General features: G+C 45.4%; 1 protein-coding gene across 2 annotated transcripts in view; it reads left to right on the top strand.

Annotated features, from left to right (window-relative positions):
- PTPRN (protein tyrosine phosphatase receptor type N) overlaps positions 1-16,566 on the top strand; it is a 119,367-nt gene that overhangs the window by 11,475 nt on the left and 91,326 nt on the right. For both annotated transcript variants that reach the window (XM_083153768.1, XM_083153769.1), the window contains exons 2-4: positions 11,125-11,175; positions 14,854-14,967; positions 15,968-16,073. In XM_083153768.1, coding sequence (XP_083009894.1) covers positions 11,125-11,175; positions 14,854-14,967; positions 15,968-16,073 — 271 coding nt within the window. The remainder of the gene's footprint in view (positions 1-11,124; positions 11,176-14,853; positions 14,968-15,967; positions 16,074-16,566) is intronic.

Here is a 16,566-nt window from a genome sequence, read left to right on the forward strand (position 1 = left end):
ACCATCGATGGTGTATAAGTGCAATGGATGACCATCCAGTTATTAAACATCGATGGTCATCCAGGGATGGCCATCGTTGCCTTTGCCATCGATGGTTGCCATAGATGACAAAAGTGCAAATGACCATCGATGGTGTATGCAATGGATGACCATCAATGTTTTTACACATTGATGGTCATCCAGGGATGGTGACATCGATGGTGGGAAACCATCTGGTTCTCCCCCATTAATGTCAAAACTATTCGACATTGGCCATAAACCATTGATGTTTTGCAAACATCGATGGTTGATGGCCATCCCTAAGCGCTGGGACTGTCATGGCGGACCCACGGAGAGCATATCCCCACTATCCACTTCATACCCCCACTATCCACGTCATACCCCCACTATCCACTTGGGCGTGGAGTTAATTTTATAAAGTATGGCGAGCACAGCGAGCCACCGAGCCCGAAGCGTGGCAAGCGCAGCGTGAATAGTAGAGGTATGACGTGGATAGTGGGGATATGAAACATTATGCATTAACCTAGCTCCAAATACGTAACTTACATAATTTACGTAAGTTATGTCGTTTACGTAACTAGTATAGTGGTGTATTGGTATTCTCAATACACCACTACGCAAACTACGTAACGGGCGCCCAACTAACATATAAGTACTCAATGCACTGTGAAATAAGAAGTTGCCAGAGCACAACACAGCACAGCAGATGACTCCTTCTGGTTTTAGACAATTAATTGAGGTTATGGGGGAAATTTACTAAAGGAAATTTGTAAAAAATAGGTGTATTTGTATCCAGAAATACACTTATTTTTGACATTTACTATCCCGAAAAAACGGTAATTCGTATTCGTATTGATAGCACATCAATACGAATACGAATTGCCGTATTTTCGGGATAGTAAATGTCAAAAATAAGTGTATTTCTGAATACAAATACACCTATTTTTACACCTATTTTTTACAAATTTCCTTTAGTAAATGTCCCCCTTTGTGTCCCTGCTACCAGATTCTACCTCAGTTCCATTTTACCAGTAATTCCTCACCTGCACCCCGAAGTTATACAAAATGTTATTCACTATACTGACTATCCACTTAACTACAGATATGTGGACACGTGGCAGTGGTCAAACTAAGGGTTACATGACTGGGTGGGTGTTTCACGTTCAGCAGCAGCAGTATGAACTTCCCTGGTAGCTTCCCGGGAGTCCTTGTCCTTCCATGCAACTTGCTACTTGATGTGCTATTTTTTTACATGTGATTTATCTCATGCAGTTCATCGCATGTAAAAGGACATCTGAGGAGCTGCCAGGGGAGTGTACGGAAACTTGGATGCAATATATCGTAGACCAGTGGTTCCTTGGGGGACTTGCAGGGGTGCCCTGTATAGATGGTTCATGATATATTCAGATTAATTATGTAGTAGACAAATTGTGGAAAAAGGGAATCCTGCCCAATACCACATATCTGACCCTAAGGATGAGATATACAATTTACTCAATTTTTTCTGATTTTATCAATGAGAACCTTTTGGACTAGGGGTGCCATGAAAACAATTCTGATACTCGTGCGTGCCGTGAGAACCATTTTCGTAGATGATAAAAAGCATCCTGCGATTGCTATTTATTTTATGTGCAGCAAATCCAATCGGATCAGTTGTCAAACATATGATATGGCCACCTGTTAGAAAATTCAGAGTTGTTATAGCAAAACACTATGAGAGTCTTCCCTGTTGGGAATTATTTTTGGTATTAATATAGAATTTCTGAGAACAGCACAAATCCAGTTATAAAAAGGTAATATTATTATTATTATTATTATATTATTATTATTATTATTATATTATTATTATTGTCTTGTTAGGTCACTTTTATTTGGATCACCTAATGGTATTTATGTACTGTACTATGTTTTCCCTACCTGTGTTCCATATTGTCTGTTGAGCCCTGGAATGTGAAGAAAGAGGAACAGGAAAAAGGAGATGGAAAAATACCATTACAAGCCTGATTTATTTACTTTTCTGGCAGGCGCATAATAGAGATTGTTAATAATGGGGCCTACACACAGGGAGATTTGCTGAACACTCTGAACGATGCTAGCCCACTAAGAATGCTGAGCAAGATTCGCTGGGCGCTGGGCGATCTGTGAGGGCCAGTGTTCTCCGGTGAGAATTAATTAGATTAATCCAGCATTCTGGATATAAATCGCCATGCGAAAGCGATGCACAGCCCCTACATACAGAGCCATGTAGGGGAATTTTCTAAGGGATCTAGTAAGATCGCTTATGGAACTGCTTTACCCGTAAATTTCATTTTCTGTGTGAAAGGGGTATAAATTTAGAGACTGAGAACTCTTAAACCTGCCACTTTAATTGGAGTGCTGTATACAATTTGTTAATTTGAGTTTGTTGGAATATGGTATAAGTTTAGTGTGACAATAATTCATAGGTGACTACACTGTCTGTAGCGCTTTTTACACTATGAGAACAAGATCTTTTTTTCCCCTCATCGTAGTATGCTATCAATATACCTGCAGTAGTGATGGTGATATTATTAATATACCTAACAATACATGTAATTAGAAATTTACACTCACACTCTAATTATGAAGAAGTACGTACGATGATTGTCTAGGAAGAAATAGAAGGGAGGAACTTATCCTGCCCTGTATGTGAAGTGTATGCTGATGCAGACTCTGACGCTAGTACTAGCCGTGTATGGCTTTCCACCCCCGCTTCTTCCAGTGACTCATCCTACGTCAGATAATGGAGCTGGCCTTTACACTGACTTATACTGTGGTCTACGTATGTTGTATGTGTGTGGGTGATCATAAGCACCATGCTAATTATCCCCTTCTAAATGGATGCTCTGCCTTCAATCATTTGTAATAATCCAACACAAAAATCTCTTCATACTGAAACAATGCAAATGTAACCTGTTTAATATTACAATTCTGTTCCAGCTCTGCTTTTTATACATCCTATTTATCTTCATTTTGATTTGTATAATCACTGCAAGCTATGGGTTATTATAGTCTTTTTTTTTTTTTTACTTCTGTTTTATATAAAAACAGGCAGTGCACCAAGGTCTGGAGTGCTTACGTCAAATAAGATGAATTTAGAAATATTGCTGAAGAAATTGGTTGGAATGTAGAGTTAATAAGAGAGCTGTGCTTCTGTGTCCGTCACTTGTGATTCATATACCCAGTAACTGCTGCCTTCACATTCATCTGAAAGCCCAAAGCAACGTCATTAAGGGCAATCAGCAGCTATATCTAGTGTAGATGGGAATATTCTGACATATGAAGAGGCTCTGGTGATACAGCTGTACGGTCTCTGAGGATTGGAAGCACAGAGACTAATAAAATCCCCTGCCGCCGCTTGCAGTCAATCTATGTACAGTGTTAGTGCTCCTGTTTATTTCTCTATATTCTGTTTAAATGTAACTTATACATGATTGGTTTGATGACTTACAATCAACATTTGAGAGTTAAATAATTTTATTATTTTACACCTCCCAACTGTCCCGATGTTCGCTGGACTATCTCACAGTCCCACCCTCAGGTAGAAGGGTTCTGTGTCTTGTGTGTGTGTGTGTGTGTGTGTGGGGGGGGGGGGGGGGGGTGGACTCCTAACTGGGGGTGCAGTTAGGAGTCCCCCTGTGCCTTTCTATCTCCCACTTTATATGTTCTTCACCTCTTCCCCCTCCCACCTTTGTCATCCCCTTTGTCAGCTCCTCTTTGTCCTCCCACCTCCTTCGCTGTACCCTGTAAAGCTGCAGTGGCCAAGCCGGTCATCCATATCTACTACTTTGGCCATGTCTACTGTAAAGTCTGCACCGTGAGTCAAAGTATTGCATGGATGAGTATGCTTCTGTGAACAGGCCGCAAGTGGGCACAGCTAGCCGCACGTGCAACCAGTTTGTGAATAAGCTGATGGTGGCCCTATCTGTAGATACTATAGATAGAAATATATCTCTGTCATTAGTTAAATCGATTGTAAGCTTGCAGCAGGGCCCTCCTACCCATACATGCCTACTTTTGAAAACGAGTTTCAGGGAGATTATAGTCAGTAGTAGAATTTTGCACTGCACGCCATTGAGATTGTAAAAAGAGATTGTAAACGTGGCATCTAGAAGCGTGGGTGTGTATTGCTACATCTGAAAGGAATCTTTTAAAATGACTTAAGAGATACTATACTTGCTAAAGTGCTGGGAAATGGTGCTGATGATTCAGTGTAAATGTATCTGTCTCTCATTCCTTTTTCCCCCCCAAAAATGTAACAGTGTAATGTCGGCTAGGTGAAATGAGGGAGATTGCTAGACTAATGAGGGAGAGAGGGAGATTGCTGTTATTTCAGGGAGTCTACTGCAGAATGCAGGAGGGTAGGCAACTATGCTCCTACCTCTATGACGGTTTGTTTCTACCTGGTTTGTTTTATCGCTGTTTCCAATTTTAAAGCGCAACGGTATATACTGCGCTATATAAGAAACTGTAAATAAATAAATAATAAATAAATTAGGTAGTTGGTGTGGCGAGTAAGTCCAATTTGTCCTGAGGTGATGAAATACAGTTTTGAAATTAAAATATATCTCCCCCGCCTCCTTCCCCAATCAAAAAGCTTGTGGCACTGCTGGCTGGGGGCATGGCCAGCAGCTCCCACTGTGCTAAGCATGCCCCTACAGTGATAGCAAATGGAAGGTGTGGCTCACGGGTACGTCAGCTCATCATGAAGCCATGTTCCTGTTGATGAAGCCGTGCCCCCTTTTCATGCAAAGCAGTCTTGTTTGGGACAATGATGATGATGGAAGGTGTGCAGGAACTGAGGATTTTTAGCCACATCAAAAGCTTTTATAAGGAGTTGCTAGAAATTTGAAGATTAGCGACTGAAAGTAAAGAGGTGAGAGCACAAAATGCATGGAATGGGAGGAAGTGCTTTTTGTTACTCTGAAAATGCTATAAATATCTGTGTAATATACAGAACATGGGGAGTTCAAGGTTAGAGGTGAGAGGTATAGGGATATAAGATGGGAAGTAGAATAAGTATATCATGTAATGATGAGGATAAGGAGTGCATAGAGCAATGATGGAAAAGTACAGACAGGGTGGAGAAAAGATCAGTGTGTAGATAAAGGAGGGGGAAGGGGAAGATACAGATGAGCCCTCAAACACCTTTTCTCAAATCCCGCTAAATAGCCCTATGTAGCCACCCCCCAGGGCCGGCGCCACTACTAGACAGCCTAAGGCTGGTTTCACACACTCCGGCTCCTGCCGGACGGTGAAATCCCGCACGGCCAGGGAGCCGTGCCGCACACAGTAGTTTATCATGGAAGGGATGGCCGTCCCGTGTGAATGGACACAATAGTGTCCATTCACAACTAATGTGTGCGGCACGGCTCCCTGGCCGTGCGGGATTTCACCGTCCAGCAGGAGCCGGAGTGTGTGAAACCAGCCTTAGGCATTTGCCTAGGGCGCCGGCGATGGAGGTGAGCGGCACTGATTGCGGCCACCGCTCCCCTCACCCCCTGGAACGACTCGGGCCGCTGCATCAGCCACCCATCCCCCATGGACCCACGCTGCATCACCCAGCAAGGCGTCCCCCCCCCCCCTGGAATGTCACTGTGCCACATAGCTGGACGGCGGGCAGCATCCCCCCGTGGAGCAAAACAGCTTGTGAGTACCGGGGTGACAATCCCATACCCCCCCCCCCCCCGCCCCCGTGGAGCGGGTGAGTGATTGAGCGCCGGGACAAAAATAAACCTCCCTGCCTGGGGTGCTCCGGTGCCTAGCTCCGGCCCTGGCCGCCCCCAGTATCCCACCAGACACTGTCCCCCAAATATGCATCTCTAATGCAACAAAGGTACAGTGTGAGCCTAGGCTACACTGGCTGCTGCTGCTTGGTATTTTTTAAGTACTTGTGGGGTAGATGTACTGTATGAAGCAATGATAAGGGAGGAGAATTGATAAAGTACCTGGTATTTTATCACCAGCCAATCAGTTCCTTACTGTCCCTTTTCAAACCCAGCCTGTAACTTAACAGTTATTTGCTGATTGGCCGGTGTGCATTTGAGCCACTAATCTGTGTACAATAGACAGAGATCCCATACAAGTGACCTGCACCATGCCTTACATTACATATCACTATATGCTATGATGTGTGTAAGATGCAATATATAAGAAAAAAGGTGTAAAGTATGGAAGTCCATACTCATAGAGAAGTGACTAAGTCGCGCTAAGTAACTGGCTGCATATGGCTCAAAAATATAAGGTGAGTGAAGTCACATTATTTTAATAAGGATGGAGACGTTGACCAAAAAAATATGAACATCGGTAGGGATGAGGGATATGTAGACTAAGAATGAGGTAAAACACAGTGTCGTCCCTGTCTGTATGGATATCTTGTACGTCAGTATGTTTTCTCTGTATGGCGTAGCTGCTCCTCAGAAAAGGGACATGACTTTGTGGCATAGGACGTGCATTGCAGGTTGGAGGTGTGACCTTGTGGCCAGAGCCCCCATTTTCCTCACTGTGGTGTACTGTGAGATGTGGTCTGCCCTTGTAGTTTTCCTTGGCATCAATGCCATCTCCTACACATGGGTAGGAGCCAGGTTCTGCACTTAGTGTTACAGTCGGCACACGTTTCCTGTTACTGAGCAGAAGTCCGCACTGCATGGCCGGATTTCCCATTAGGCCCGTGAGGCATGGGCCTATGGGCGGCACTTGCTGGGGTCGGCCAGGCACGCCCCTCACTGGTGGAGAATAGCTGGAAGCAGGAGGGAGTCACAAATCATGGAAGGGAGGGAAGGGCAGGGTCTGGCACCCCAGCTGGCACTCAGAATTCTACTCACCCATCCTGGACCTTTCCTGCTCAGCGGTAGTGGCGGATCATGGTGCAGTGACCTGCCGCAAGCAGGTGGAACACTGGCAGGTACTCCCCAGCCATATTGCATGGGGGGAGGGGGGCAATGGCTCATGGGCCGTCAATGACAGTAATGCTGGTTGCTGTGGCAGCTTCTTTCTCCGACCCCCCCTGTGGGGGGGGGGGCAAAAAAGTGGTGCCAAGGGGCGGACAGACTTAATCCGCCCCTGCCACACTGTGGATTCACCCCTCAGCGGCTGACACCCAGGTGCAGTCTACACCACTGGCAAAACATAAGCAGAATCTAAAATGCGAATGGGGAAGAACATATGCATTGTGTGTTGATTATTATTGCGATGACATGGTCACCGCCTAGAAATGCCCACTTCACAGAAAGAGGCTTCAATCTGAGCAATCTCTGCCCTCAATGTGTTTGTTGCGTGTTGTGGTGCAGTGGCAAGGGGATGTTAATGAATGCAGCATCCTCAGCAGCACATCATTTGGGAAGAGAGATTAGACCGCTGCTCAGTGCCTGGATGAGTAGGCTGCTGCCTAGGGTGCCAGTAGTGGAGGGGGGGAGGGGCAGAGGGTAGGGCGGAGTGAAAAAACTGAAATTGAGAAATTCAAAATCGGCTAGTGTGGGAAAGTTGTGACTTGACTTGAATAAGAAACATGCAAAAGCATTTTGATCTGAGTCAACATCTTCTGTTCTGGCAAGAGGCCTAAAGTTTCACTTTTTAGGTGAAAATGACGAAACCTATGAAGATGCTCCAATCTAGTTATAATTATGTCAGGATGTCTTAGAGTGGTTCATTAATATACTTTAGCATAGTAAAAAACAGTACGAGCTTGTCCTAGTGCAAAGTGACTGACTGGCGGGAGAAAAAATCCCTAATAATTGACCCATTTTCATGGTCACAATTGTGAATATTGTGTGTTTTCGTCTGAACGTGTTTATAATAGAAGAAGCACAAATACTCTAAATGGAATTTCATTGACACTGTGTGAAATATAACACTGCATAATAGCCCTTAATCAGACCTGATCGCAGTACAAATTTGTTCTCAAAATGGGCAAAACAAATGCTGCATTGCAGGTGGGGCAGATGTAACGTGCTGAGAGAGTTAAATTTGGGTGGGGTGTGTTGAAACTGAAATCTAAATTGCAGCAGGTATTTACCCTGCACAGAAACAAAATAACTCAACACAAATCTAAAGGTGGCCATACATCTACAGATCGATTGTCAGATCTGGCTGGTTGGAACAAATACCTGGTAATACCTGAATGACAGTTTTTGGCAGTTTTCCAGCATTTCAAAGCAAAGTGCTGTCATCCATTACCAGTATTTTGTTCCAAACAGACAGATCGGACAATAAATCTGTAGATGTATGGCCACATTAACTCCCTCTGCACATGTTACATCTGCCCCACCTGCAGCTGCATTACAGCATATAATTATGCCAAAGATAAGCCAATATATTAACAGTTAAATACATTAAAGTGCATTATGCTGTAATAAGTATTGCTGATCAATCCTGCCTAGCAGGGCTGTCTTTTTGTATGGGCTTAATGGGCACTTGCACAGGGGCCCCAGGCGTATATGGGCTCTATGTTGATAGCTGAGGATCCCCATTTTCCAGGGATACCAAAATTTGAAAATCAGCCCTGGGGAACTGCAGATATCCAACTTCAAAGCAGCAGTCCACATCCGACCTGTTAATTACATTTTCCAGTCATATTTCTCAGGTTCTCTCTGACACTAGCGGCTTGTCTCTATCATGCCCAGAACCAGAGATATCAGCCTTCAAGCAGCCGGTCCCTGCTCCAGCTCCAAACGTCTGGTGTAGTTTTATATTTTTGTCAATGGATTGCTCTGGCTCCTGATCTCTGATACCCAAGTTCCCAGCACCTCCTGAAAGTTGGGACTAGGCTAAGAAATCTATTTCCAGATAATGGCGATATCTGCAGTCAAACAAGCTGCCCTTTCACCGGAAAATGACGAATATTAAGCCCACTCCATTATCCAACCGTCCCCTGTGTATAAAACCCCTACCTCCCTGGAAGTCATTTACAAGGGACCCTTCATACAGCTCAGTGCCCCCCCCCTTCCACACGTAAGTGTTCACCCTCCCACCACCTGTGCAGTAAAGGAGTAATTAGCAGAAGTTACTGCTCCAGGTCCGACATGTTGAATGGAAGATAGAGCACCCCCTGCCCCTGCCATCAAAGCTGCTGCTGATACCACCCCTAGGAGGGGAGAATGGGTAAGGGCCTCAGTGCATTGCTTTGCCCAGGTGCCCACACTGCTGTTAAGACGGCCCTGCTGCCTAGAAATGAACACAGTGATTGGCATATATGTACTGCTGGACACCACTCATAGAATGATTAACCTGTTATTTTTTGAATCAATGTTCTTGATTTTTTTCCCCTAAACATTAGATGTATTTGTTTATTTATTTATTTACAGTTTCTTATATAGCTCAGCAGATTCCTTTACGCTTTACAATATTAGACAGTGATAAAACAAACTGGGTAATGACAGACAGACTTGGGGGTTAGAGGGCCCTGCTGCAAGCTTACAATTTATTACATCATAATACACTTCAACGTATTTAACAGTTAATATATTGGCTTATCTTTGGCATAATTATATGCTGTAATGCAGCCCAATCATGTTCCCATGATAGGGGATGCAACACTGTTTTTCTGTCAATAAACAGAAGTGATATGTAAAATGATACATAAGACAGTTTACACTTACTTGTAATACTTATTGTAACAGTTACTGTTTTTCAATAACAGACTGCAACAGTTATTTCTTATTTATATACACAGGATTGTCTATCTTTGTATATGCACTGCAAAGAGAGCAGCATAAATCCAATTTCATGTATTTCAGTGACACTGTGTGAAATATAACACTGCATAATGGCCCTTAATCAGACCTGATCGCAATACAAATTTGTTCTCAAATTGGGCAAAAAAAGGCTGGACTGCAGGTGGGGAAGATGTAACATGTGCAGAGAGATTTAAGGTGGCCATACATCTACAGATTTATTGTCCGATCTGTCTGGTTGGAACAAAATCCTGGTAAAAGATGAGAGCAAATGACAGTTGACCATTTGCTTTGAAATGCTGAAAAACTGTCATTCAGATATTACCAGCTGTTTGTTCCAACCGGCCCAATCTGATCTGTAGATGTATGGCCACCTTTAGATTTGTGTGAGTTATTTTGTTTCTGTGCAAGGTAAATACCGGCTGCATTATTTTTACACTATAATTTAGATTTCAGTTTCAACACACCCCACCCAAATTTAACTCTCTCAACACGTTACATCTGCCCCACCTGCAATGCAGCATTTGTTTTGCCCATTTTGAGAACAAATTTGTACTGGGATCAGGTCTGATTAAGGGCTATTATGCAGTGTTATATTTCACACAGTGTCACCGAAATTCCATTTAGAGTATTTGTGCTTCTTCTATTATAAACACGTTCAGGAGCAAACACACAATATTCACAATTGTGACCATGAAAATGGGTCAATTCTTAGGGATTTTTTCTCCCACCAAAGTCATTCACTTTGCACTAGGACAAGCTCGTACTCTCTTTTACTATGCTAAAGTATATTAATGAAACACTCTAAGACATCCTGACATAATTTTAACTAGATCGGAGCATCTTCATAGTTTTCGTAATTTTCACCAAAAAAGTGAAACTTCAGGCCTCTTGCCAGAACAGAAGATGTTGACTCAGATCAAAATGCTTTTGCACGTTTCTTATTCAAGTCAAGTCACAACTTTTCCACACTAGCCGATTTTGAATTTCTCAATTTCAGTTTTTTCACTCCGCCCTAGCAGAGGGGCATGCCTTGCAGGTGACAGCGGAGGAATACAATTAAGGCCTAACTTATTCCATGCCTGCTACTAGCTATCACCCTTCCTTATATGCATTATGCTCCAGGCAGGAAGTTATTATTACCCAATCCTCTTTGTCCTCAGGTAATACAGGTATTTTAGATTAGAATATATAATGAATCATTTATACAGTACAATTTTTACACTACATTTCCGAGTGTAACAAAGCCTTGCTTGCCTAGAAACGTTATATTAGATTGTGCATGTTTTTTCCCATCCACTTTTATTACATCTGTAACACCCAAGGGTAACATCCAGAGTGTATATTATAATAAATACCCTATAAAGTATTTTGGTATGTCTCATGTGTGCACTATTTATTTTTACTTTTGCTTTCTATTTTCTGGATTTTCTAGGCTGTTTGTTTGACCTGAGGTTGTGTTCTAAGGAAGAGATCTGTATACAAGGTGAGTAACCAAAACACATAAAAGAAAGTCTGAGGCCACATATAATAGCCTGCGAGATCTAAGCAGTTGTGAGATTTCAACAATACAGGGGCTAATTCAGAGATGGAAGATACCAGGGACGTGCAGTCAGGGGAGGCAGGGGAGGCAGAGCCTCCCCTGTCATAATGTTGAAAATAATAAAAAGAAGATATATTTATATATCTTCTTTTATTATTTTCATCATTTCTCCCTCTCCGGCTGCCTCCCACCTTCTTACACTGCTGCATGTGAGGGTGGGAGGCAGCGGGAGAGGTGCCTCCCGCTGTTAACATTAAAACTACGGGCAGTGGGGGGCGGGTAGGGGAGGGCAGGGGGCAGGGTGCAGCAATGGGCTGTAAAAGCCCATTGAAAATGAATGGGGAAGCGGCATTCATACTGGTGCCGCAATGACAGGGGCACCAGTATGAATGCACGCCCCCAGATGTGATTGGGCCAGCGGATCCAGTGCTGGATCCGCTGTCCTATCACACATGCAGGGCAGAGGATGCAGCAGCGCGGGCAGCGGGGACTGAGTCTGGCGCTGCTGTGATTAAGCCAGAACAGAGAGGACAGGTGAGTCTGCCCAGGAGGGGAGGGAATACCGGTGCCAGCCCTGAGAACGTCCGGGAGCAGCAGCAGCTAGTCAGGAGGCTGTCAGATACTGCTGCTGCTGGTAAAGACCTCCTGACAGCCGAGCTCTGCTATCCATCTCCTGCATGACCTGGCCGCCAGGCACACAGCGCCTCCTTACAGCCGACGGGCTCTCCTGCCCGTCTCCCGCACGATCAGCTGGGAACGGGAACGGGGGGGGGGGTTAAAGGTGGACAGTATGCCGCTCACCTCCCCCGCTCAGCCCTGCTCTCAGGTCCCCAGCCACACTGCTTATAGCTGGCTGCGGGAGGGAGACAGGCACAGAGGACGCTTGCTGCCCGGCCACTCTGCGCTGTACATGACGCTGATAAGCTGGGAAGGCTGAGCATGCTGTCCTCAGGGAGAAGCACGTCACACTACACTGGGTAAAAGGTAAATTTGTGTGCGCTGGGGGGGGTTGAATATTGGGGGGTGGGGGAGGAGAAATGTTTTATTGAATGGGGTGGGAAAACACTGTGCAGTGTTGACAGTGAGTGGATGGAGTAGCGATTTACATCATTTTAGACCCTTCTCCCCACAAAGGGTGGGGGAGGGTCGCGGGGCCGTTTACTAGTGTTGGCCCCCTGGGCTGAAAGTTGCCAGCCAGCCCCTGAAGAGGCCTGTGCTGTGCCATGCCCGACCGCGGCAGTATGGGGGGGAGTAGGCTCCCGCAAGTACCCCCTGCTGCCTGTGCCCGACCGCGGCAGTGCAGGGGGGGGAATGTACCCCCTGCTGCCTGTGCCCGACCGCGGCAGTGGGGGGACGGGGAGGGGGGGAAGGCTGACACAAGTACCCCCTGCTGCCGGTGCCCGCGGTGAGGTGAGTGCCTCCCCAGGCAATATCCTCACCGCACGTCACTGGAAGATACAGACACTGGCCTCAGCACACTGGGCAACTTTGAGCTGAAAGCCGCTCACTTTACTCGTTTGAGCTGCATTTAGCTGAAAGCCACCCAGTGTATACAGGCCAGCGATGAGCGGTGAGCACTAATGCGTGCTCCTGCATCAACACTGGCCTGGCCACTCATCTGCTGGTATTACCAGCAGATAAGCGACAGAGTGGACGGCTTTGCTTAGCGTCTTGCTATGCAAAGTTGTCCACCCCCGTAAAAATCGCAAAAAACACTCAATGTGTATGCGCTGAGCGGTTTTCAGCCCAGAGATTTTCCCCATAATCGATCAGCATATACGCTGGGCAAGATCGCCCAGTGTGTGTGGACCTTAGCAGCCCATGTTCTACCAAATGCTTCAGCTGCGGCTTTGGGACACTGCATATGAATGAGATCTGCACAAGTGCACCGTGGAATCTGCACATTCCCAGATCTCACACATTTCGAGATGTATGTAAATGATCAGGTGTACATACTGTATATCTCTGAAATGTAATTACTTCCATAGCCCAGTGGTTCCCAATCAGGATTAAGTAAATTGAGTTTAAATGTCATCTTTAGGTTCAGTTATGTAGTGAGGGGCAGAATTTGCTTCTGATTGTCCACATAGTTTATGATTGGCTGGTTTTACCTATTAAATTGACCATAAATAGTTTTAATTTTTCTCGGACCACCAACCCAGGGCACCCCTGCAAGTAACCTGTGGCACCCCAGGGTGCAGCTACACCCAGTTTGGGAACCACTGCAATAGCAGCTAGAGGTACTTGTTTAGTTTCATGGCGGCAGCATCTCAGTCGCAGCAGCGTCTGTGTCCCCTTCCCTTGCAGGGCCCACTTCGCCCGCCCACGCTATGGGCTCGGTGGCTCGCTACGCTCGCCACGCTATCTAGAATCAACTCCATGCCAACATGGATAGTGGGGGTATGAACCAATTCACGTTGGCATGGACTTTATTTTAGATAGTTTTCCGAGAGCCGAACCCGGAAGTAGCGGGCGGCCATGCTGCCGCCGTGAAACGAAACAAGTACCCAGCTAGATTTCAAGCAACAATTTGTGGTAAGGCAAAAACAGGTTACAAAAATACAGTATAAAGGCGCATACACACTGGGCGACTTTTAGCTGAAAGCCGCTCAAAACAGCAAGTTTGAGCAGTTTTCAGCTCAAAGCCGCCCAGTGTGTATGGCCTGGCGATGATTGCTGCTGCGCGCTCCCGCAACATCGCCGGGAAAGCCGTTCATCTGCTGGCTATACCAGCAGATGAGCGGCTTTCAGGACGGCTTTGCATAGCGCTCCGCTATGCAATGCCGTCCTCCCCCCCTCCCAGGGGTAGAACCACTCAGTGTGTATGCACTGAGCGGCTTTCCCCGCAGCAATGAACGCTATCATCGCTGTCCATACACGTTGGGCATAGTCGCCCACCAGTGTGTATGGACCTTAACACTGCTGCCTGCAACTCACTACTGATTACATTTGGGCCTTAGGTTAAAGCAAGAGGACCTAAATCAGCATCAGTTGCAGTTTTGCTAAATTAACAAAACTTCAACTGCTGTCTCTCTGTCTCGAGGCCGCCCAGCATGCAAGGTCCCTCCGATCACAATGTCATTGAAATGAAATTCAAATGCATCTCAGAAATGCAATCACATTGTAGAAATGCAATCGCATTTCTAAGGTAGCCACCTGTGAAGGCAGGTACATGGCCATGTTTCTTTTTATTAATGATTTATTTTAAACATGCAGCACTGGCTTCATACTTCTGTGACATCATACATTGGTCTGTTTAGGTGTATGGTGCAAGTTTGAAACTTAGGAGTCTATTATGGTTCCCACGCTCCCCTGCGCGTTCGCACAGGGGAGTGATGTTTTGCAACTGCGCATACACATGTACGCTCATGAGCAGCCACTTGGTGAGAGCGGGCACGGTGAATTGCTTGTTTTCCATCCGTTTTCCATCTCATCGGACATTAGGCATGCGAGTGGGGACAGGCGTTCGCGCGGGTGGTGTTTTAATGACAGGCAAAGCTGCGAATGTCAACCAGAATAAGCTCCTTAGTTGGATGGTTGGATGACAGTTTGTCTAGTGTATGGCTAGCTTCAATTCCAGGTGTGACTTCGCCACGCAACCGTATTATCTTCTACTTTTAGATGGTTTGTTTGGGCAGTGTCGGGATCGAACTGAAAGGGATGTGGGGCAGTTCCAAGTGACACCAAGTACTCTGCAGCAGCTGCAAGGGGTTCTGCACCGACTCACAGCAAAAGGTATTCAACTATATAGTATTTTATTATATCCCCCCTGCAGATTAACCCTAACCTCCCTTTTAGTGCCTAACCCTAACCCTCCCACTTCTGCAGCCTAACTTTCATCATCTCCCTTTAGTGCCTAACCCCCCTTTGTAGTGCCTAACCCTCCACCCAGCAGCCTAACCCCAACCCTAAACCCCACTAGTGCCTACGCCTAATCCCCCTCTTCCCCGCCTCACTTGTGGCCTACTGCTAACAGTCCCTGGCATGCTTACGATTTAGATGCCGGCAGTCGGGTGGGTGTAATTATTTTACATTTGATTCTGGAAAACATGTACTGTAAGTATGTCCTCAGGACTAGATCTGAGACAACTCAAGTAACTAATTTGGTGGTGAATCAACATAGCAACTGTCCCTTTGTTTGACACTTAAATCTGCTGGATATAATCAGCCATGGCTACTTACTTGCTTGGCCAGGGTTCTGCATCATGTTTTGCTGATCTCCTTCCTGCCCTCTCAGTGATTAGCAGCTGACGACACATGAGGCATGGCTAAACTGGCTGCTGGCTGCGGAGGCTAAATCCTGGCCCAAAAATTAACAAATAGGCTGGCTTACAAGGACTGCACAGCTGTATCAGCTGGCACTGCCATAATAGCACAGGGAGTGTCTTCCCATTGGAAGCTCTCTCTGCTAATTGGAGTCTGGACTGCCAGTCCCAGGGGAGAAAACAACTCCACCTGCAACTGTCTGTCTGTCTGCCTGTGATTAGTAGGGATTGTTTCCAATGTTAAGTCATTGCCACTGACGTTACTGTTCATTTCCATAAAGTCTTATGTCTTTCAATCTGATGTACTCTATGTTATATAGATTTAGCCATCCCTCTAATTAGCATGTTCAGGAGCTGGTATTTACAGATTGATCATTTAAACCTCAGGACCAAGAGATAATAAGAGAACGTTGAAATAAATCAAGTTAATTGATGTGAATGTTGAACTCTCCTTGGGTTTGCGGTTGCAGGGTTGTCGTGGAAAGATGATGTAACACAGCGTGTGATGGCACACGAGATGGGTCGCATACCGCAGCACAAAGCCTTAGAGCCTCTCGATCTTCTGGATGATGACAGGTAAAGAGTAAAACCTTCTTATAGATCATTTTACAGTGGCTAATGAAGAACATGTCATCGTGGAATCTGATTTGTACACATTTTATGTTAAATATGTAGAAATAAAATGTGTCTGAAAAACATGTAAGAGGTTCTCAGCTCTGCAAGGATATCATACTGTATATGCCAGAAAAGGTTAGTATAAGTGTTAGGATAGTACAGTATTACAGTACATTACCCAAGGTGATGTGCTATGGTAGGGTTGGTAGTAAGTTACAGCTCAATTTGTACACAGTCTATCGGGATACGTTCCGCAATACAGCGGTCAGGATGCCAGCATTCAGAAGACCGGTGCCGCATCCACAATAAAATAAAGATGCCAATACCAGAACAGCGTCAGTCAGCATCCCGATCAGTGAGTATGCAAGCAGGATTGGGGGTATTAGGTTTAGGCACTAGTGGGGAGTTAGGTCGTGGAGAAGGAAAGGTTAGGGTGCAGGGAAAGGGGGGGGGG

The sequence above is a fragment of the Crinia signifera genome, chromosome 7 (assembly GCF_055691185.1).
Source record: "Crinia signifera chromosome 7, ASM5569118v1, whole genome shotgun sequence".
Classification (NCBI taxonomy): Eukaryota; Metazoa; Chordata; class Amphibia; order Anura; family Myobatrachidae; genus Crinia; species Crinia signifera.